General features: G+C 49.6%; 2 protein-coding genes across 4 annotated transcripts in view; one reads left to right on the top strand and one right to left on the bottom strand.

The window, feature by feature from the left end:
- RNF166 (ring finger protein 166) overlaps positions 1 to 2,842 on the bottom strand; it is a 30,388-nt gene extending 27,546 nt beyond the window's left edge. The window contains exon 1 of the mRNA XM_029608632.1: positions 2,639 to 2,842. Coding sequence (XP_029464492.1) covers positions 2,639 to 2,808 — 170 coding nt within the window. The 5' untranslated portion in view covers positions 2,809 to 2,842. The remainder of the gene's footprint in view (positions 1 to 2,638) is intronic.
- A 330-nt stretch (positions 2,843 to 3,172) lies between these two features.
- Positions 3,173 to 22,660, top strand: part of CTU2 (cytosolic thiouridylase subunit 2) — a 43,725-nt gene continuing 24,237 nt past the window's right edge. Inside the window, exons 1-7 of one of the 3 annotated variants that reach the window (XM_029608629.1) lie at positions 3,173 to 3,306; positions 4,151 to 4,225; positions 5,985 to 6,063; positions 6,155 to 6,214; positions 6,597 to 6,657; positions 13,448 to 13,557; positions 15,654 to 15,979. In XM_029608629.1, coding sequence (XP_029464489.1) covers positions 4,167 to 4,225; positions 5,985 to 6,063; positions 6,155 to 6,214; positions 6,597 to 6,657; positions 13,448 to 13,557; positions 15,654 to 15,979 — 695 coding nt within the window. In that variant the 5' untranslated portion in view covers positions 3,173 to 3,306; positions 4,151 to 4,166. The other 2 variants (XM_029608630.1, XM_029608628.1) reach the window with 2 other exon arrangements.

Here is a 22,660-nt window from a genome sequence, read left to right as displayed (position 1 = left end):
GGATTAGGTAGGGCTGGGGGGTGGGTTAGATAGGGGAAGGGAGGGGAAGGGGGGGGGAGCGGAAGGAAAGTTCCCTCTGAGGCGGGATCCGATTTCGGAGCGGCTTTAGAGGGAAAGGGAAAGCCATTGGGACTCCCCTAGGGCTCGGCGCGCGCAAGGAGGTAGATCTTTAAAAAGTACGCGCGCGCAAACAAAAGTACGCCGGATTTTATAAGATACGTGCGTAGCCGCGCGTATCTTATAAAATCCGGGGTCGGCACGCACAAGGCTGCGCAAAATCGGCAGCCTGCACGCGCCGAGCTGCGCAGCCTGCCTCGGAGAGAACTTTCCTTCCGCGTCCCCCCACCTTCCCCTCCCTTCCCATATCTAACCCACCCCCCAGCCCTACCTAAATCCCCGCCCCTACCTTTGCTGTACAAGTTACGCCTGCTTGAGGCACGCGTAACTTGTGCGCACCGCCTCGGCATCCCCAGGCACAGGCCGCAGTGCCAGGGGACTCGGAACCGCCCTCCCGGCCCGCCCCCAAACCATCGCCACGCCTCCAGACCCACCTCGGACCGCCCCCTGACCCTGGACACACCCCCGTACACACCCCCGGCCGGCCAACACGCTCCCTCTCACCCCTTTTACGAAGCCCCAGGATTTACGCGCGCAGGGCTTTTAAGATCTACCCCAAGGTGCACAAGTGTGCACCTCCTTGCGCACGCCAACCCCAGATTTTATAAAATGTGCGCGGCTGCGCGCGCATGTTATAAAATCGGGCGTAGATTTGTGCGTGCCAGGTTGCATGCACAAATCTACCCCTGCGCGCATGTTATAAAATCTGGCCCATAGATTCCAATATCTGTATTGTGCTCCCAGGGAGAATATTGTAGCAGTCTGTACTTGGTATCAGGTGTAATTGCTTCAGTAGTTTGATACATTCATCAATACTAAAATGTTAACTTTGTAAACACAATTGTAACTTTATTTTGTTAGAGCATGGATTTGGAACTAATGCTATAGAACAAAGCAATATTTAACATCAAACCATGATTATCTCCTAAGCCAAGTCCATCTGTAGCAAGGCTAACTCTCTAAACCCTTTCACAAGAAATAAATGGGAAATTAATCAAATACCAAGGAGATGGCTAGTAAACAAAATGTTGGAACTTGTCAGAAAAGTGCAGGATAGAGAATTGGTGGATTTATATTGATAGAATTTCTAACAGTGTCATATTTTCTCATCCAGTGCTACAACTCTCCAATTTAATTAAAAGTCATTATGTGCATAAAACAGGCTAAAACATGACATACAACAATTTGAAAGCAAAGCCTTTAAGAAGGAAAAGCAGTACTCTACACTTTGACAGTAACATTCAAAGGGGAACACACTGATGTACGTGCGTCAGTGTGAACCGAGGGACACAGCAATTTTGTAACATAAATAAAATAATCTGGGTGCGTGTATGTGTGCATTCTATTTGCAACTGGGCACACACAGCCGCGCACATCTGAGTACAAGCCTCGCCAAGTGGGGGAATTTTATAACCAGCAGATGTCCACACCATAACCAGTTTCACCAGTTCACCAAGTGTATAGCTAGGTCCTCCAAAACCCCCTGGTTTAATAGCCTGCACTCTCCCCAGTTACCCCAGACCCTTTAAACCCCTCAGGGACGACTGTTTTTTGTTTTTTACACTTACACCTCCTCCATAGCAGAAGTTATGCAGCACTGGACCAGGGCGCATGCCCAGGTTTATAAGTATTTGCATGCACATCTCTTGCCCATGCCCTGCCCATACCACTCCCCTTTTTGATTCAGAGTGAGAGTGCTCAGGAGATGCGCAAGCATGTAGGTACCTTTTAAAATCCGCTGGGCATGGGCATGTCCTACATGCGCGAACATCTCCCAATTGTGGCACACGCTGGACTTTTAAAATTCACCTCTTTAATTGTATTCTTTTTCCTGCAATCATGCTTTTACTCAAGATTTCTCTAGTTTTTCTGCAGAACTTTTATTATAATTATTTGCTATGTTTCAACAGAACTATTTTAAAAGCAGGTAAGCAATAACTATGTTATTTAATACTTTTTTGCCACACATCCAAATAGCATCTGATATAAATAATATTTCTTTTCACACTTCAACCTGCTTTTTCAGGGTTACAGGCAGATTAGATGGACCATCATAACACCCATGCAGCAGCCATAATTTAATTTAGCCTTTGTTGTAATAAAGGGTCACATATTAAATCGTAGGTCTTACTTGAAAATTATTTATTTATTTTTGCATTCTCATATTCCGCTCCCACACAGTGATTCTGGTCGGTACAGTTTACAACATTAAAAATTCAATACAATCATCAAATACAAAAACTTCAATGCATTTTTTTTTTTTGTAATGGTTATTGCATATAAAAAGTTACTTCCCGTTCAACTACTGCAGTGGCCGCAATTGAACGCAAAGTAAAGATTATTCACATCAGATGCTATTCGGATGCTTATGTATAGTGTAATTGATTCAGAGATTGTTTTGAGGTGATTTAATACTTTTATACTTGAAACTTGTTTTGATGCCATGTGCACGTATAAACCTTTTAAAGGATATCTACAACAAAAGCAGAAAGCATAAGGAGAAGGTGATGCTGTCACTCACGTGTGGCCACAGCTGACGATGGACACAGGTTTGTGATACACCTCCAGGCAGATAGGGCAGCTGTACTGGGTCTCCAGACTGTCCCCAGGGGGCACGGCCTGGGTTGGATTCTGGTACCGATGCTGTTGCCGGTGCTGGGCAGACGACACCAGACTGCGGAACATCGCCATGCCGGAACCGGTCACTTGCTGCCGTCACAACGATCGGATGGGACCGGGGTGGGCAAGAGCTCGCCTGACAATGCGCAGTCCCCCTCCCCTCCCCGCCCCGCGAGGGCGCTCTCCAGACACCTCGCAATAACGCCGCGAGGGCGCGCCCGAGCCACCTCGCAATAACGCCGCGAGAGCGCGCCCGAGACGCCGCACAATAGCCCCCCCGAGGGCGCCGGAGACACCGCAGAACGCGAGAGCACGCCGAGACGCTTCACAATAGCCCTGAGCGCGCCGGATACATCGCATAACAACACGAGAGTGCGAGGACAGTACTGCGGTTAGCGAAAACGTCTGGTTTTTTGTTTTGTTTTTTTTTAGGTCGTGGCGCCACAACACGGGAACGTCAGACAACGACGCGCGCCCGCCCGGAAGAAAACAATGAGATGCGTCATCTGCCGGAGCGCCGGGCTCCGCGCTCTCTGACGTCACTCTGGCGCGCCGGGTACTCGACTAACAGTTGGGTGTTTTGTTTTTTTTCTTTGTACAGGTTGCTTGTTGTATCCATCGGCTATTTTATACTTTTTTAAAATAATAAAAAAAAAACCTCCTCCTCTTTAATGTTAGTAAAGTCGTGGAACTCTTTAAGAACAAATGTTGGCATTCGCGACTCAGCCGACAGTCTCAATCTAGCAGCAGAAGCATTACAATAAGGCGCCAGTCTGTGACGTGCTAATGGTGCGCCGGGAACGACCGTCTCGCGTGTCAGCTGTGAAGGGACTGAGCTGCGTGCTTGGGAGACCCGTTGCGACGGTCCCTCGCAGTGCAGCCATGTGTCAGGTGCAGGAGGAGGACGAGCAGTATAGCGCGGCGGTGCAAAGCCGGCGGCCGGATATCAGGTGAGAAGGACGGGGAGCTTCCCGGACTAACAGGTGGCCGCGGCCTCAACTCCCTGGAACTCAGGATCCACGGAATACTGCTGCGCTCATGGCCGGCGATGTCTGCTTTACTGACACTGGAGACCCAGTGTCAGTAAACTCACGAACTCTGTAGGTGTATCGGTTAGTGCCCTAAATCTATCCATCGCCGTCTACATCAATTCGCAGTCTGACACTAGATATATTGTTGACCTTTATGCCTGTATTCAGATTTTTTTTGTGCTACTGATCTGAAGATAATTGGTTTTACTTAAGGATATTAATTTTCTTGAACATATGGATGTTTTTCTTTGACTCTGTTCTGATTTACCTTTAATTTTCATGCATAGAAGCAGAGAAAATCAGCTGTTACCTTTATTGTTTTCTGCTCTTCTCCCACTTTCTCACTAACACAGACTCATGTTTTTGCTTTATTTTTTTTTAAGCTTGGAGCAGAAATGTATGAAGTGCAAAGAAAGTTCTGCTATTTTAATTATTCGAGTTGGTGATGCCTTTTGCAAGTAAGTACTTTTAACAACAGAAAAACATTTTTATAGGATAATTTGTAAAAAGAATATGCTGATATCGGTGGCACTTGATGGCATATTAAACTGGCTAGATAATGTCAGTAGGTGGAAGCAAAGGCATATGTTCCCTCTGTAGCCATCTTTCCTAGCAGGGAGCCACATTCCCACTCATCTCTTAAGGATTTTGCCACGTGGTCCTCGTCCACAACTAGCCAATAGAGGAGTCTCATTATTACCAGGTTTTAAGTCTCAAAGCTCTTCTAGTGCAGGTGGTCACAGTAGCAGTCTGCCTCCTCTTGGAAATGCTACAGTGATGCAGGAAGCTTTGAGGCTGGCTGGCTTATCTAAGCTGGTTAAAAGACTGACTTGCAGCAATACAACCAGGGCCTCCGGTCTTCTGTGATGCTGCAGAATTGGCCACGTTTGGCCAAATTGCCATGGAGACAGGGGGACCACTCAGAAGAGAAGCATTGGTGGCTGTGGGACAGCACCTGGCTCTTCCAAGCTATCCCTCTACCTTCCTAGGAAAAAAAAGCATTGGTGACAATATGCTAGTGCAATGTTTCCCCTCTTTCATTCACCTGCACCTATTGTAAAACAAGAGGAGAAGGACGGGGCCTTGCAGCTCCTCCAGCGCTTTCTCCCTCTTCTCCTGCCAGGGCCTGAGTGTTGTTCCTTGTACAATGTGGTTCGAAACATGATACTCAGACCCCAGCAGAGAAAGAGGGAAGAAATGCTGGAGGAGTTTCAAGGTCCCTGACCTCTACCTGTTTTACAACAAGAGTGGGTGAGCAAAGAGATTGTGGGGGAGTGAGTGATTGATTTAGGCATCATGAGATGGGGAGTAAATGAATCGTGGATTGCAAGGGTTGGGGAAATGGAGAAGTGAATGAAATGGGGATTGCCTTGGTGAGAGAGGGAGTGAATGAACAGAGGGTCACTTTGTAGGGGGAGGAGGAAGGTAGGGAGTGAATGAATCTTGGATTGCCTTCGGGAGGAGGGATAGGAAATGAATGAAATGAGCATCATCTTGGTGGAGGAAGGAAGGGAGGGAGTGAATGATCCGAGGCTTGCCAGGAGGTGGGAGGGAAGAGAGGGAGGCAGTGAATGAATCAGGGATTGCCCTGGTGGGGGAAAGGAGGGAGGGAGTGAATGAACTAGGAATTATCTTGGAGGAGAGAGGGAGAGTGTGAACTGGGGTGAGTTGGGAGGAGAGGGAGAGGACCACTGTTTGTGAGGGGGTCCAAGGTGAGCGAGGAGTTTGTGAGGGGGAGAAGGTGAACCAGGATTTTTTTGAGGAGAGTGGGAGGGGAAAAGAAGTGAATGAGGGAGAGTGAGGGAATCAAATGGGCTTTGGAAGGGGGGATATGGCAAAGAGGATCTAGGAGCTAGGGTTTCCTTCACCCCATTCCAATTTTTCCTCTCTGTCTCCTCCCCCCCCATCCCTCGTCCTCCCATCTCAAAATGCCTTCCTTTTCTTTCACTCCCATCCCCAAGCTAAAAATTTGCCACGTGGTCGTATGGTGTGGGTATACTCTTGAGACGGCAGTCACTGATCTAGCGTGAAGTTTAAGCCCCTATGAATGGCGGCTATTGAAGCATGGAATTTGTCACACATAATGCTAGGCAGACCCATTATGTGAGAAAATCTGGAATGGTAAAAACAGGTGGTGAGTCACAGTCTGTGGTAAAGCCAATGAACTAGATCTGCATAAAACTGTGATTTTAATGTTGTTTCTTTCTTTGGTTTCAGGGTTTGTTTTAAAGAGTATTTTGTTCACAAGTTCCGTGCTATGTTAGGAAAGAACCGCCTCATCTACCCAGGAGAGAAGGTACCCTGCTGCCCTTCCTCCCCATTTCCCCAAAATGTGCCTGTGCCAAGGACTGCTGGAGTTGACCGTGCCCTCTTTTGTTTCTCCGCAGGTCCTTCTGGCGTTATCTGGCGGTCCTGCATCTAGTTCTATGCTCCAACAAGTTCAAGAGGTGCTGGGTCTTGTCTTCAAACATAGCTTTTATTGGAGTGCCAGACATGTTTGATAAGGTCTTTCATGCAGTACCAACAGTTTGACAAATTCTTTCTTCCTATTCTTAATAAAACGATTTAATGTTCATCCTATTAAGAGAAATGTAATAATAATCTGATCTATACAGTGCCAGTATCTGTCTGATTCTAGCTGCTTTGCACGAATGGTGTATAAATGGACCAGTAAATACAAATGTGTTAACATGTGGCACATCTGGTTACTACAGAGGCTGCATGGAGAGTTTTATAGGTAGAGCCAACCCCAGTGTGTTCGGCCGAGCTGGGAGCAGATGTGGATTACTTTCTGAGGCCCTCGCCTGAAATATTTGTTTCCCTTTTCAGGGTTTGAGCCGGGAAGCTCCCAAGAAGCTGCGCTTTGTACCTGGGCTTGTTTATGTTGATGGTAAGGCTACAGAATTAAATGCTGACAGACTGCGATGTCTGTGTGAACAGAAGAAATGCCATGCTGGGTCAGACCTTATCACATCCCAGCTGTCTCTTTGCTAACCTGTTTAATTTTACCTCACAGAGGAACCCTTCCATCCCCTTTATCAGTTTTGTTGCCTTGCTCTATATGTTTGCCAGGTCCGCTATATCTTTTTTGAGATGGGGCGACCAAAACTGCACGCCGTACTCAAGTGCGGTTGCCACAGATATGCTAACACTTTCATGGTCATTCCCTGCCTTCTCACTTTTGCCATGGCATTGTTTTCCTTGGATCCTTTCAGTGGGGAGTGGTTCTGAATGAATATGCCACAGTAATTATCTCCACTCATAGACTGAAAAAAGGTGTTAATTTTTAATTAATGCCTAATAAACTGTTTTCACAGTTCAATGGATATTTGATGAAAATGATGCGAGTTTTGGTTCTAGTCACATTAGTGGAGAAGGACTGACAAGAACCAGAACATATAGGGGCAGATTTTCAAAGGGTTAAGCGCGTAACCCCGAGAAAGTGCCCATGTGTGCGCCGAGCCTATTTTGCATAGGCTCGGTGACACACGCAAGCCCCGGGACACACGTATGTCTCCAGCTTTGAAAAAGGGGTGGGAAGGGGGCGGGGTGTCGGTCTGGGGGCGGAGCCGTGCCGGGGAATCACGCGCCCCGGCAGCTGGCTGGCGGGCGCGTGAGTTCTGAATGAATATGCCACAGTAATTATCTCCACTCATAGACTGAAAAAGTACAATGCTAACCCCAGGGAGAGCCAGAGAACCTTCTTGAGTGCATTAACATGCCTTTGTGCTTTGTTTTCCGCATAATAAATGTAAAGTGGCCTCTTCCTCGTTTTTGCTGAATGCTGTACAGGGGGTGTATGCACATACCTCTGTTTGGAGCAGCAGTGAAATGGACATTGTCTTTGAGTTGTGGGACACTGGTTATGTGCAGTGTGGCATGCAAGCTAACCTTTCCTTCACGCCCTGCAGACCAGTCCAGACCAACAGGGATTTCCTCCTACCAGCAGAGGGAGGCAGAGGACAATCTCTTTGCCTTCATGGTAACTCTCTACATAACGTGGTCCTGTCAGAGGAGACTTCAGTAATCCTCTGCCTCTAGTAGAGGGTAGGCGGAAGGTCTGACAAGCGGAAAAGAAAAGAAGGAAGACGCAGCCTCGGAGCCTAACCGCCCAGAAAGTGGTAGCGGTCCTCCCTGATAGGCCGGGGCCGAGTCAGGGGACCGAATTCAGGGACAGCTGGCAGTGTTTGCTCTTCCCTGCCCTCAGGGCAATCCGAGTGTTGGCCTTGGGATTTCCGAGCACATGGAGGATTTGGCCCAGGTTTCCCCTCCCCCTTGGAGACCAGGTTTGGAGGAGGAGAGGAGGTGCGGGTGATGCGGGGTGCGGCGGACGCTGAGTATCGCAGGTTCTTTTTGCAAAGACTGTGACGGAGAAAAGAAGCAGCGCAGTTCCCAAGAGGAAGGGGAGCGTTTTAGTCATAGCCCCGCGTCCCAACCCCTCTTACTACTGCTGGCACAGAGGCCCGCGGGAGTATCAGGCCTGCATAGGCTGTCCCCAATACGGGAACCACCAGGGCAGGAAGGCCAGGGTCGGAAGGTTCCAGGAGCCCAGAGTTTTCAGTGCACTTCATAAAGCAGATGCACAAGGCCTATGTGGAATCAAAGGGGCAACAGTGTCATCATCCCCAGGCCCCGAGGGGCATGAGACAAAGCCCCTCCAGGAAGAGAGCAAGATGGGAACTGGAGGGAGGAATGTCTCCCCGGTGCCATGAACCCAGCCTTTAAGGGAAGAAATCTTTTCCGCTGGGGAATCGGATGAGGAAAAGCTGGAAGAGGGTGAACTGCGTTTGCAGACCTATGACTCAGTGGTTCAGACAGCAAGAAAAGAGCTGCAATTGGAGGAGGGACAGCTAAAAGAGGACAGAACCAGGGTAACCCACTCCTTACAGGGCTTAAGAAGCCAACCCAAGCATTCGGGCTGCGCTCGGCCATTCAAGATATGATGGTGAGCGTTTGGCCACAATGGTAAAGGAATTTGGAGAATCAAAGCCACCAAGACTGCCAGAAGACAGGAAGCCCATGGCCTGAGGCCCTGCCTTTAGCCCTCATCTGAGGAACGTCAGACATTTGTATAGACCGGGGACAGCTGGGCCACAGAGGGCTAGGTCTTCTGGAAGGTCACAGTCCTTTCGAGGCAGCAGGCTTGAAAACTGCGAGGGTAAGTTCAGAGTGGCACCCTCAGGAAAAGGGGCCTTCTGACAATTGTGGAAGCCACTCCTTGATCCCACTAGGGAGGGGAGGCCACCTGCAGAAGTTCTACGAGGATTGGGCCAGAACACCGGCGACAAATGGGTGCTGGAGGTGGCTCCAATATCAAAAGTTATGTCAGATCCCTATTCAGGAATTCAAAGAAAAAAAGAGGTCTGGAAGATAGTACACAGGTTGCTACAGTTAAGTGGCATTGTTCTGGTAATGAAACAGGAGCGAAGAAGAGGAAAATACTCTTATTATATTTTATTGTGCCAAAGAAGGAAGGCACGTTTTGACCAATACTGGACCTAAAAGGAATAAACAAGTATCTGAGTATACCCTGTTTTCGGATGGAATCACTGAGGACCGTAACTGCGGCAGTGCACAAAGGAGAATACCTATCCTCCTTGAACCTCACAGAAGCACACTTGCACATGCCGAATAGGCAAAGCCATCAACAGTGTCTGATGCTCGTGATAGAAGGCACCATTTTCAGTTCAAGGCACTGCCGTTTGGGCTTGCACCAGCCCCCAGAACTTTCACAAAGGTGATGGTCGTAGAAGTGGCATTCCTCTGCAAGGAGAGAGTCCGCATCCATCCATACTAGAATGATTGGCTGATAAGAGCCAACTCAGAGGGTGGTGCAGGTATTGCAGAGCTTAAGCTGGGTAGTGAACCAAGCCAAAATCCACGTGCAGCCCTCTCAGGAATTTGATGCATCTGGGGGCTCGATGCGACACAAGAGTGGGCACATTTTTTCTGCCGCAGCAGAGGATTCACAAGCTGCAGCAATACGTCACGTCATTCCTGAAGGACCAAAGCCATACAGCCCGGATGTATTTACATCTTCTGGGGTCCATGACAGCAACCATAGAGGTAGTCCCCTGGGTGAGAGCTCATATGAGACCACTACAGGAGAGCCTTCTTTCCAGGTGCTCGTCGCAGCAGGGATTCTTCAAGCGACTCCCTCTTTTTTGGCCAAGATGTGAGGCAGTCTAGGCTGGTGGCTGTCCAGGACCAACCTAGAGACCCTCCCCCCCCCCCCCCCCCCCAGTGGATAACAGTTTCCACAGATGCCAGCAGGAAAGGATGGGGGACGCATTGCAAAACATACCCACTCTATTGAGACTAGTGCTTCCCAGACCACTCAAGAGCCTGCAAGGCCTCTGGAAACACAGGAGGCAAGATACCTTGGAGACACGGGCAAGTCTGGCTGGCGTTAGAAGAGTTTCAGGAAATACTCCGGGGAAGAGCAGTGAAGATTTTTTTTTTTCAGACAATGCAACAACCATGGCATATGTGAACAAGCAGGTAGACACAGGGAGCAGGCAGGCCCAGGAAGAAGCCCAGTTGCTGATGCAGTGGGCAGAGTAGCACCTGCAAGACATCTCCACAACCCATGTAGCAGGATCGCAGAATGTTCAAGCAGATTTTTGGAGTCTCCGAGAGCTGGACCCCAGGGGTGTGAGCTGGCAGACGTTGCCTTTCAGCAAATAGTACTCAGATAGGGACATCCCAGTTGGGACTTGATGGCAACCCACAAAAATCCAAAGGCAGAACAGATCTTCAACAAGTCGAGATGCAGCCTAGCCAGGGGAATGGCTGCGCTGCGCTAACGCAGTCCTGGCTGCAAAGAGCGCTATTGTACATATTCCCGCCGTGGCCAGGGTCATCAGAAAAAATTGACAGTCACCCAGGAACAGTAGTATAGGTGGCCCCAGATTTGCCAAGATGCCCTTGGTATGCAGGGCTGCTTCATCAGGGCCCAGTGTGCATGGAAGATCCAAGTCCCTTCTCGCTTACAGCCTGGCTACTGAAAGGGAGGAATTGCGGAAGAAGGGGTACTCCAAACAAAAAAAATCTCTGCATTATTAAAAGTGTGCACAAGAGTTTGGAAATGGGTTCAGCACTTGTGCAAACAGCAGGCTGTCAATCCAAAGAAGGCAGACTTGCCAATAATCTTGCAATTCCTGCAGGCAGGCAGGCCTGGAGAAAGGCCTAGCAGTAAATTCTTTAAGAGTGCAGGTGACAGCAATTGCCTGCTTCAAAGAACTGATTAGGCCTAGATTTCTAAAGGCACAAATTGAGTACACCCTCGGAGAAGAAACCAGGTGCCAGTATGGAACCTAAACCTAGGGCTGAGAGCACTAACACAGCAGCCCTTTGAGCCATTCACACAGTCATTAATAAAGGACCTCACACTAAAAACTGTGTTTCTGGTGGCAATCTCTTCAGCTAGGAGAATCTCTCAGAGCTGTGAGCCCTGTTATGCGGGGGACCTGTATTTGTCATTTTCTAGAGAGAAAGTCACAACTCGACTGGTCCCTTCGTTCTTACCCAAAGTGGTGTCGCGTCTTCATATGAATGAGGCAGTAGTTCTGGCAGGTTGAGAAAGAAGCAGAGTATGAAAGGTCTGGATATAAGAAAGATCCTGCTCAGATATCTGTAGACCACCAACCACTTCAGAAAGTCGGATAGGTTGTTTGTGCTATACCCATGGCCACACAAAGAGGAGGCGGCTGCAGCAAAGGCCTCTATCTCAGATGGATTAAGGAAGCAATAGCCCCAGCTTACATGCTCAGGGGAAGAAGGTGCTGGAAGGTCTCGAGGCACACTCCACCAGAGCACAAGCAACATCATGGGCAGAATACGGAGTAGTTTTGGAGGGTGGAGCCAAGATGGTGGACGATTGAGGAGTAGAATCAGAACGCTCTCCAGTTTCCTCGGTATATTTGCTTTACCGCTATTACCTTTCAGTTTCCTTATGCCGCATACGAAGCGCAAAGCCAAGCTCCGTGAGAGCCTGGCAGTTCTAGATACCTTGGATCTTAACCAGAGAAGAATTGAGAGCTTCTTTTCCTCGACGCTGAACATGCCGGGAGCGAGGGCCACTGAAGGAGGGCATGTGGAGCGTACGTCTCCTCTCATGGCCGAGGAGATCTTGCTAAGCCCCGGCACACCAGAGATGCTGTTCCCACCCATCAGCCGAGTGCAGTGACTGTCACTGTTACTATGGCTTCTTCAGCCGTTTCCACCGTTCAACCTGCAGTGCAGGAGATTGATTTGGGAGCCATGGGAGAAGGATCCAAGGGGAACATTGCGGCAGAAGAGATTTTGGGGGGCCATTCTATGGCCTATTTGCCCCCCTCTTTATTGGAACAAACTTGCTCTGCTGTTTCAAATTTGGACTCAAATCGGGACACTGCCACTGGAATCCCTGGAATGGGTGAGCATTCGGTTCTTCAGGCCCTTTTCTATTGAACCCTAAAGTTATAACTCTTGATGTGGTCTGGGAAGCACTAGTCTCAATAGAGTCTGCACTTGTTACATTATCTCAGATATATACGGATACTAACAAGCGTGTCATGAATACTGAAAAAAAGGTTTCGGACCAAGAAAAGAGACTAAACGATGTTGAAAAAAGATTAGCCTCAGTTGAAAAGCTTCAACAGAATTTGGTGCATTCTGAAAATGTTCAGGTTAAAAAGATGGAAAATGTAGAAAATTCTTTAAGAGACCTTAAGATTAGGGTTCTTAATTTCCCAGTTATTAAACTGATGCCTACGGTGGATATATTTAAGAGCTATATGGTTGTTAATCTCAAGATACCAGCAGATGCCCTGCCTTTTAGTTACAAAGGCCTATTTCCTGCTTCAGAAAGCTGCTGAGGGCCCACAAAGTGACAGGAATGTTTAGCAATCAATGAATCTCACGGATGTTTTGGAACTCTCCCAGGAAGATCAAGTTGCTCAAAGAGGAACATTGTTAGTGAGTTTTGCATTCCTTCACTAAACAATATAGGTTAACCTTACAGGAACAGAAGGATGCGGTGTTCGCCAGGGGGGGGTGTGATGCATGCAGATATGGAGCACTCCCGCCTGGGATGAGTACTCCCCGTTGGTCTGGACTGGTCTGCAGGATGTGAAGGAAGGTGAAATTGGTCCTTATCTGCTAATTTCCTTTCTTTTAGTCCTGACAGACCAGTCCAGGACCCACCCTAAGTGGAATATTTTTCCCCCTCTCATGCTTTATTTACAGTAGTTATAAAAGAAGGGAAAATATTGAGAGATAGGGAGTGGGAAGAGTAATTACTCCTTAAACTGTGAGAGGCCAATATTAAGGCTCGCATTTTGGGGTTTTTTTTCTCAATGCATTTTGGGGTTTTTTCATCAGACTTGATAAGACACGAGGACATAGAGTGTTGTACAGTCACTGGAGGAGAAGATAGAATCAAACAAGTACATATTCAGGAAAAGAAAGATACCTTAGTGCTCAGGCATAGCAGGAAGGAACGCATATCCAACGTGGGCAATAGACTACTGACGCCGCCTCGTACAGGACAACTTTATATAGAAGGGAGCTGTGAAGGCAAAGAGATTGCTTCTCTGCTGGTGGGAGGAAATCCCCATTGGCCTGGACTGGTCTGTCAGGACGAAAGGAAATTAGCAGGTAAGGACCAATTTCACCTTTGTGTGCTGGTTGTTATACAGAGGGAGCTGTTCGTGGACAAAACCTGAAGGAGAGAGAGAAGACAATAACAGAGATGGAGTTAATTCTGAAGAGGTCTGGATTCCCTTACCACATCGTCTGTTTAGAGGAGGTAAGGGAATACGAATCATTAATACAGCTGAAGAATAGGTAGATCGGTGTCTTGCTGCAGTCAAACCAAACACCACCAGCTCAGTGGGGGAAGGTCAACGTTTTAAGCCCCTTTACCTGCTGGGATCTTCTACCTACTATTGTAGGCTTCCTGAAAGCTACAGGCCCCAACATTGGCTAGAGAGATGATGATCTTTGCTCATATGATTACTGCTGCCCAGGCCCTAGAACAGCAGTACACCTATTAGAAAAACAGAACAAATCAGGCTGCTATAGATCCCTTCACAGAAATTACATGCCAGCAAAATACCTCACCTCTGTCACATATGCAGAACACAGAGAGACCCTCACCAGATACAGAATAAAGAGATCAGAAAGTATAAACAGAAACGTGCTGAGAAGAACTGAACTGGAACCCACAACAAGCCAGCCTCTACATGCAGAGCAAAAATGGAAAAACAGAAACATTACCATTCTTCATAAAAACATTAAATAATAAAATCAAGAAATATAAAACATCAATCATAATAGTAAAATCATATTCATAAAAGGAATACATTTCAAATCAGTTAACGAATAGAATATCCAAAATTCTCAAGCATCAATAAAATATTTCAAAACATCTGATGAATAAAAAATCCAATAATTAGAAAATGTTTTTTGCCCCCCCCCCCAATTTTTTTCAAATGAGCAGAAACATCAGATTACATGCGGTAAATAAAATAAGGATTTAAAAGTCTTCTGCTCTCCATACCTGGGATTTTTTTTATTTCCAGTCCCCCTGAGATCATCATGGATTGGGGGAGGTAGGGCCACACCAACGCTTCTCTCTCTCACACACAGAATAACACATTTTCTATCACACACTCCCTCTCTCATTAAGATGCCTATGCTTTCATACACACTCCCTCACATACACAGGCTCTCTCTCCCCCTCGGACACTATATATGTATGTGTGTGTATGTGTACGTGCGCCTGTGATGCATAGGCTCTCACACAGACATGCAATCTCTCAAACACACACACACACACACACATGCACACGGGCTCTCTCTTTCTCTCACACACACACACACACATGACCTCATTTTTTTTTTTGGGCCGTGGTGCCCTTCCTTCATGGGGGGGGGGGGGGCAAAGCTGTGCACGCCTGTAGGAAACGTGTGAGAGTGCCTGCACACAGCTTAAAGGGAACACTACAGCCTCTCCTTATATTCTGCCACTGGTGGGCAGGTTAAGCTTCATTGATGGCCCAAGGCCTCTTCTTCAGCTGCCAGCGAGTTGAGCTCCATTGGTGGTCTGTATTCTCTCTTTTTCTTCAGCCGCCAGCAGGTTGGGCTCCACTGGCAGCCTCGTGGCCTTTTCTGCTGCTGCTGCCACCCCATGCAAATGCACAGTATGGGGCGGATTTTAAATGCCCTGCACACGTAAATCCGGCTGGATTTACGCGCGCCGGCGCACCTATTTTGCATAGGCCGCCGGCGCGCGCAAGTCCCGGGGCTTTGTAAAGGGGGAGGGGATGTTCCCGAAACAACGCAACATTTCGGGGACGTGGTGCCGGCCAGGGGGCGTGGTCGAGGCCTCCGGACTAGCCCCCGGGTCGGGTGACAGCGCGCCAGCAGCCCGCTGGCGCGTGCAGATTTACGCCTGCTTTTAGCAGGCGTAAATCTGCCAACAAAGGTAAAGGGGGGTTTAGATAGGGCCGGGGAGGGTGGGTTAGGGAGGGGAAGGTGGGGGGGAGGGAGGGAACAGGCAGCGCGCGTTGGACTCGGCGCGCGCAGGTTGCACAAATGTGCACCCCCTTGCGCGCGCCGACCCCGGATTTTATAAGATACGCGCGTATCTTATAAAATCCAGCGTACTTTTGTTCGCGCCTGGTGTGCGAACAAAAGTACACGATCGTGCAAATTTTTAAAATCTGCCCCAATGTGCGCCCGGCCTGCTGCTGTCTTTGCTTGTCCACACTGGCAGGCAGCACTTTCACACGCCATGTGGAAGAGTGGAAATGTAATTATCTGATATTTCAGTATATGCTCTTGCCTTTTCTGTATAATTAACAAAAACCTTTTTAATCCTTTTTTGGGGGGAGGGTACAGGTATTTAACTTGCCCAGTTCAGTTGTTCAGAGGGTTTCCAAGGACATCCTCGAAGTGACACATGACTACAAGACAGCAGTAGATGGATTTATGTGTTATCAGTCGCAACTAGAGAATGCAGCAAGTGGGAGCAGGACCTGTTGCACAGAAGCGTGGGTCCAGGCCCAGCTACCTGAGCTGAGCACCAAAGAGCCAGCAAGACAAGAGCCTGCAGCCTTCACAGGGATGCTTCATCTTCCTCCTCCACACACCACCCAGGCTCTGAACCAGCTTTTCAGCTCTCTGAAATCCTTAACGGCTAAAGAGGAGCTGCTACAGATTTTGCGGTAAGTGTAATTCCTTCCCCTGTGCTGTGAGACAGTAGCAATCAAATGAAGAAGCATTATCCAGGGTCTTGGTCATGCTCCTGCTAAAGTGTACAGGCAGAAATAGAGCTGCTGGTTCAGCGGGGTTATACTGACAAGGCTGTTTTGACAGCAGTCCTCTTTCTGCTTTGGTGAGACTGTGCATACCGTCACTTAGACCCATTAGGATGCATATTCTTAACAGGAATGAGCTGCAGGAGAGACTGTTGCATGACAAGTGGTGGCAAGTTTTTCTTGATGTCACTGAAAGATGCACAAGAGCAAAAACCAGCTGGATTGCTCTTTGCACTTCAGCAGAACAGGCTAGTCCATGTGAATTTGGTCTGACCCAGCATGGCATTTCTTATGTGTGTCTCTGTGCTAAGCACCTGCGGGTAGATTTTATAAATAAGTACGCTGGATTTTATAAGATACACGCGTAGCTGCACGTATCTTATAAAATCCGGAGTCAGCGCACGCAAGGGGGTGCACATTTGTGCAACTTGCGCGCGCTGCCTCTTCCCTCCGAGGCCACTCCAAAATCGGAGCGACCTTGGAGGGAACTTTCTTTCCACCCCCCCTGCACCTTCCCCTCCCTTCTCCTACCTAACCCACCCCCCCCTACCTTTGTTGGCAGATTTACGCCTGCTAAAAGCAGGCGTAAATCTGCGCGCGCCAACGGGCTGCTGGCGCGCCATCACCCAACCCGGGGGCTGGTCCGGAGGCCTCGACCACACCCCCGGGCCAGCACCACACCCCCGGACATGCCCCCTCCCCGCCCCTTTTACGAAGCCCCGGGACTTACGCGCGTCCCAGGGCTGTGCGCACGCCGGCGGCCTATGCAAAATAGGTGCGCCGGCGCTCGTAAATCGGCTGGATTTACGCGCACAGGGCTTTTAAAATCCAGCCCCAGGGGCACATCATGGGAAAATATTTTGTGTTCTTTCTAACCTCCACTGCCTTTTCAGCCTCGAGAGTAGAGAAAAGCAGTTGTAGCCACTATAGGAAAAAGAACAATTTTTGAGAGCAGGTACAGGAGTAGTGCTGACATGGTGCGCTTGTCACTGCCCTGCCTCTAATTCTTTATTTGAATCCCAATTTTACTGTAAACCATTTTTCACTTGTTATATTTGTATTAAATTCAAATAAGCAGCACTGTATTTCCTAGCATGTAGCCAGATGGACTCAGGACCAATGGGTTGTGCTCCCCTGCCAGCAGACAGAGACAGAGTCAGGTTTCAAAGCTGACGTCACCCTAGATACACCCCTGCAGTGACCTCAGCCCTTCAGTATTTGTCTCCAGCATATGGGGATTGCTGTACTTTTTTGGAAGAAGAAATTCTGCTTTTAAACTGGAGAAAAAAATTGAGTCCCGCTCTTCTGCGGTGATACGTAAAGTTCCCTGTACGTACCCGGATCAGTCCAGTGGGTTGAGCCTCCTGTCCAGCAGATGGAGATAGAGAAAAACTAAAAGGGTATCCTATATCAGGACAGTGCTCACCCTGCATCCCTTCAGTATTTCTCTATCTCCAGCAGATGGCAGACCCTGCGGCTCCCCTCTAGACAGATTGTTCAGGGAAAATCTACTTTCTCCCTCTTTCTGTCTTATTTGGATCAAGCAAGTACTTAATTTCTGTTTTCAGTTTTCAAAAACAAAAAAAAAATCTTAAAGTTTTCATTTCTGGCAGGGAGCAACAATGTTTGTCCCTTGCTCTTACTGGGTGCCTAGTGGGGCTTTGTCCCTTGAGATCCTCAGCCTAGCACCCTACCCGGTGACCTGCCTGGCTAGGGGTGAAACTGGTGGTTCAGTCCCTACCACAAGCAGACCCAGAGACGAAGCATACCTCGGGTCTGCTGCAGAGAAGTTCATTCCTCTGCTTCTTCAACCTTACCAACAAGTTAAAATAATAATAATAATAAACCTTAGATCGAGGGAAAGAGCGGGTAGCTGAACTTTTTCTCTTCCCTGCTCTCAGCCAAGCACCAGCAATTCTTGCCATCTCACACGCAGCAGATCTGCTCCTCCCCCTCTCTCCCTCGATCGGTTTTTTGCCTCGCATGTGGAGAGCCTGCCTTGCGGCTCTCCCATGAGGAAGTATGTTCTCGGTGCTTGAACGGAGGGGAAGGCTCCTCTGCGCCGGTGAGATCAGCTGGTTATTCCCAGCCCGGCAGACGCACTGCAAGGACGGCCCTGTTCCTGCAAACCGCGGGAACGCTGGCCATTATGTTTCCAAACCTCGCTGAGGAATCTGAGCCTGATGGGGGATGGGACCCGATTTTTTTTTTTTTTCTCGCTTTGACCCCCTGCCCACTGACCCACCTCCCCCTCTACCAGGAAAATCTCCAGGACTTTTTTCAGCTGATTTTGTTCTTAAGCATAAGGCTTATGTTGCCAGCCTTCTACAGCAGGATGACCCTCAGATCCTCAACTGCCTGCCTGCCCTCCTCCTGCCAAGGTCCCCAGATCATCTGCAGCACAGGGGCCCAGGACCCCAGACTCTCAAGGGGCGAACCGGGTTCGGGTGGTCCCAGGGGTCCCGGTCCCTCAAGCCCCCACTGATCCGCCCGCTCAGATACCGGACCTCGAACCGGATGCCTATGTCCTCGCTCTGAATCCACTGATAGAGGGAGATGACCCCAGGGTGTTGCGTCTTCTAGCGTAAAGAGCTGGACCCGCTTATACCCCATGTTCTGGCCGAGTTGGGCTTAGATGCGCCTCTGGAGGACAACGCGTCTGCTGCAGCTCCTTGTCCGGTCCTCGCCGGCCTGAGGGCACCCCGCGCATCTTCCCTTTTCATCTGATGCTAATGCAGTTACTGCTCCGGGAATGGGAGACACCGGAAGCTGGTTTGCGTGTGGGCAGAGCCATGGACAAGCTCTACCCTCTTCCAGAACCATGTCTGGATATGCTCCGGATCCCCAAGGTAGACACCTCTGTCTCCGCTGTCACGAAGCGCACTACTATCCCGGTCGTGGGGATGACTGCATTGAAAGACCTTCAGGATCGCAAATTAGAGGTCTACCTCAAAAAAATCTTTGAAGTATTGGCGCTCAGGGTCCAGGCGACAGTCTGTAGCAGTCTCATGCAGCGGGCAAGCCTTAGGTGGGTTCAACAGCTACTCAGCACCTAGGACCTCCCGTCTGCAGAGGTGGAACAGGCAGAATGGCTGGAAGCCATAGTTGCATATGGAGCAGACGCTCTTTATGACCTCCTTCGGGTACAGGCCAGAGCCATGGTTTTGGCGGTGTCGGCCTAGCGCCTCCTCTGGCTGTGTAATTGGGTGGCGGATTCCTCTTCTAAAGCACAGTTGGGCACTCTCCCCTTCAAGGGTAAGTTGCTTTTTGGGGAGGACCTGGATCAGCTTATCAGATCTCTTGGGGACAATAAGATTCATAAGTTGCTGGAGGACTGCCCTCAGCAATCCAAATCCTTTTTTCCTTCATGCTCTCAGTTCAGTGGCCAGCGCAGGTACAACAGGCCGAGAGGGACTGCCCAAAGACCCACCTCCACTAGATCCCAGTCTTGGTCTCATTCCTTTCGTGGCCGACGGCCGTTCTGAGATGCTAACCCTTCAGGTTCCACCTCGAAGTCCTCCCAATGAAATGCAGCTGGCCCATTCCTCCGCTCCCACCTTAGGTGGACGTCTGTCCCTTTTTCTCGAGGAATGGGCCAACATCACGTCGGATCAGTGGGTCCTTGATGTGATCGCCAACGGCTACGCGTTAGACTTTGCTCGGGAACTACCCGACCACTTTCTAATCTCTCCCTGCGGCTCTCGGAAGCGTCCAGTTGTGTGCCAGACTCTGGACAGGCTACAGGAGCTGGGTACCATAGTCCCTGTACCCCTGGAGGAACAGGGATCTGGCCAATATTCCATCTACTTCATCGTTCCCAAAAAGGATGGCTCTTTCCGACCAATCCTGGACCTCAAAAGAGTCAATCGAGCCCTCCAGGTGCCCCATTTTCGGATGGAGACTCTGCGAGTGGTCATAGCAGCAGTTTGCTCAGGCGAATTTCTGGCCTCTCTTGACTTGACAGAGGTTTACCTGCATATCCCAATCTGCCACGACCATCAGATGTATCTCCGCTTTGCCATCCTGGGGCATCACTTCCAGTTCCAAGCGCTTCCGTTCGGCCTGGCCACTGCGCCACGTACGTTCACCAAGGTCATGATAGTGGTGGCGGCCTCCCTTCGTCGGGAGGGAGTCCTGGTCCACCCTTACCTGGATGACTGGCTCATCCAGGCCAAGTCTGAGAACCTGTGCACTGCAGCAGTCGACAGGGTCTTGACATTTCTCTCCTCCCTTGGGTGGATTGTCAACTTCTCCAAGAGTCACCTGAAGCCCTCCCAGGTCGTGGAATTCCTGGGATCCCGTTTCGACACCCTCGTGGGCAAAGTCCTGTTGCCCAAGCACCGAGCGCTCAAGCTCATGGACCAGGTACAAATATCTCTTATCTCTTTCGGTACCCACGGCCTGGGACTATCTCCAGGTCCTGGGCTCCATGGCTTCCACCATAGATTTGGTTCCTTAGGCCTTTGCGCATATGCATCCTCTACAGAAAGCATTGCTGTCCTGCTGGAAGCCGGTCTCGGAGGAGTTCCAAACACCCCTACCGCTCTCAGACTCTACCCATTGCCAGCATGCAGTGGTGGCTTTCACTCGCCCACCTCTTGAAAGGGGTGCCTTTGGAGATGCCCCAGTGGATCATTTTGATGACAGATGCCAGCCTCTCCGGCTGGGGAGCGGTGTGTCAGAACTAGTCCACACAAGGACTGTGGTTTCCTGTGCAATCCCAATGGCACATCAATCGTCTGGAAGCCTGAGCTGTCCATCTGGCACTCAAGACGTTCTTGCCCTTGCTTTGTCACAAAGCCATGCAGGTCCTCTCCGACAATGCCACCACAGTAGCTTACATCAATCGCCAGGGTGGCACCAGGAGTCGTCTGGTGGATCTGGAGGCCAGCAAGCTGCTCTCCTGGGTGGAGAGACACCTGAGTTGTCTGGCAGCTTCCCACATTGCGGGGAAGGAGAATGTACAAGTGGACTTCCTCAGCAGACAACACCTAGACCCCGGAGAGTGGGAATTGTCCGAAGAGGCGATGAATCTTCTGGTGCGCAAGTGGGAGGTTCCACACCTGGACCTGATGGCTACCCTGAAAAACACAAAGACCCCCAGATTCTTCAACCATAGAAGGGAGCACTGCTCGGAAGGGGTTGATGCCCTGGTTCTTCCGTGGCCTCACGACGTTCTTCTCTACGTGTTCCCACCTTGGCCTCTGGTGGGAAAGATACTCCGAAGGATAGAACTCCACAAGGGGCCAGTCATTCTCGTACCGCTAGAGGGGCCTCGGAGACTGTGGTTCACGGATCTGGTGAACCTCGCAACAGACGGTCCTTTTCGCCTCGGTCACCTCCCCAACCTCCACCAAGGGCCAGTATTTTTCGATCAGGCGGATCGCTTTTGTGTAGCGGCCTGGCTTTTGAGCGGCAGCGCCTAAGAAAGAAAGGGTATAAGGAGGAAGTTATCTCCACTCTCTTGCAGGCACGGAAGACCTCTACATCTCTCGCTTACGTCCGGGTATGGAGAGTATTTGAGAATGCGTGTGCAGAGTCCGGAGCTCTGGTGTCTCAGGTCCTTTCCTTCCTGCAGTCTGGTCTCTCCAAAGGTTTGTCTTTCAGTTCTCTGCGGGTGCAGGTTTCGGCCCTCTGTTCCCTCCTAGGGCGTATCGATGGTTATGCGACCATCGATACGCTTCCTTAAAGGGGCCAAACATTTTAAACCCACCTGTCCGGCCTACTTGTCCATCTTGGAGCCTCAATTTGGTACTTTGAGTCCTTTGCGAGGTGCCTTTTGAACCCCTCCGGCGTGCCTCACCTTAAAGACCTCACTCTTAAGACTGTATTTTTGGTCTCTGTTTGCTCGGCCAGGAGAGTGTCTGAACTCCAAGCCTTGTCTTGTAGGGAGCCCTTTCTCCGCTTTTCTGACTCAGGTGTTTCCCTCAAGACAGTTCCATCCTTTCTTCCAAAGGTCGTGTCTTCTTTTTCACGTCAGTCAGTCAGTGGAGCTTCTTGCCTTTTCTCCAGAAGACATTGTGAGCATGCCTGGCGGTGACCTCCGGCGTCTTGATGTGAAGAGAGTCCTACTCCAATACTTACAGGTTACAAACAAATTTCACATTTCTAATCATCTTTGTCTTATGGAGCGGCCCAAATAGAGGTAATAAGGCCTCTAAGGCTACCATTGCTCGCTGGCTGAAGGGGGCCATTGCGTCGGCTTATATCTGTCGTGGCCGGTCAGTTCCAGAGGTTGTAAAGGCCCATTCTTTGCGTGCACAGTTTACTTCTTGGGTGGAGAGTCAGTCGGTCTCTCTGCAAGAAATCTGCAGGGCAGCTACTTGGAAGTCTCTCCATACTTTTGCTCATCATTATTGCCTCGACATCCAGGCGCCAGTGTTTGGTTCCTTTGGTCGGCAGGTGCTTCGAGCAGGTTTGTCTCGATCCCACCCTCTTTAGGGAAGCTTTGGTACATCCCACTGTCTGGACTGATCTGGCTACGTACAGGGAAAGGAAAATTGGTTCTTACCTGCTAATTTTTGTTCCTGTAGTACCACGGATCAGACGAGACTCCCACCCCGACTGTGGTTTCTTTTTTGATTCATC

This window comes from Rhinatrema bivittatum, chromosome 7, assembly GCF_901001135.1.
Source record: "Rhinatrema bivittatum chromosome 7, aRhiBiv1.1, whole genome shotgun sequence".
Lineage (NCBI taxonomy): Eukaryota > Metazoa > Chordata > Amphibia > Gymnophiona > Rhinatrematidae > Rhinatrema > Rhinatrema bivittatum.
The sequence above is the reverse complement of the archived record's forward strand: the minus strand, read 5'-3'. Positions and strand labels throughout refer to the sequence as shown.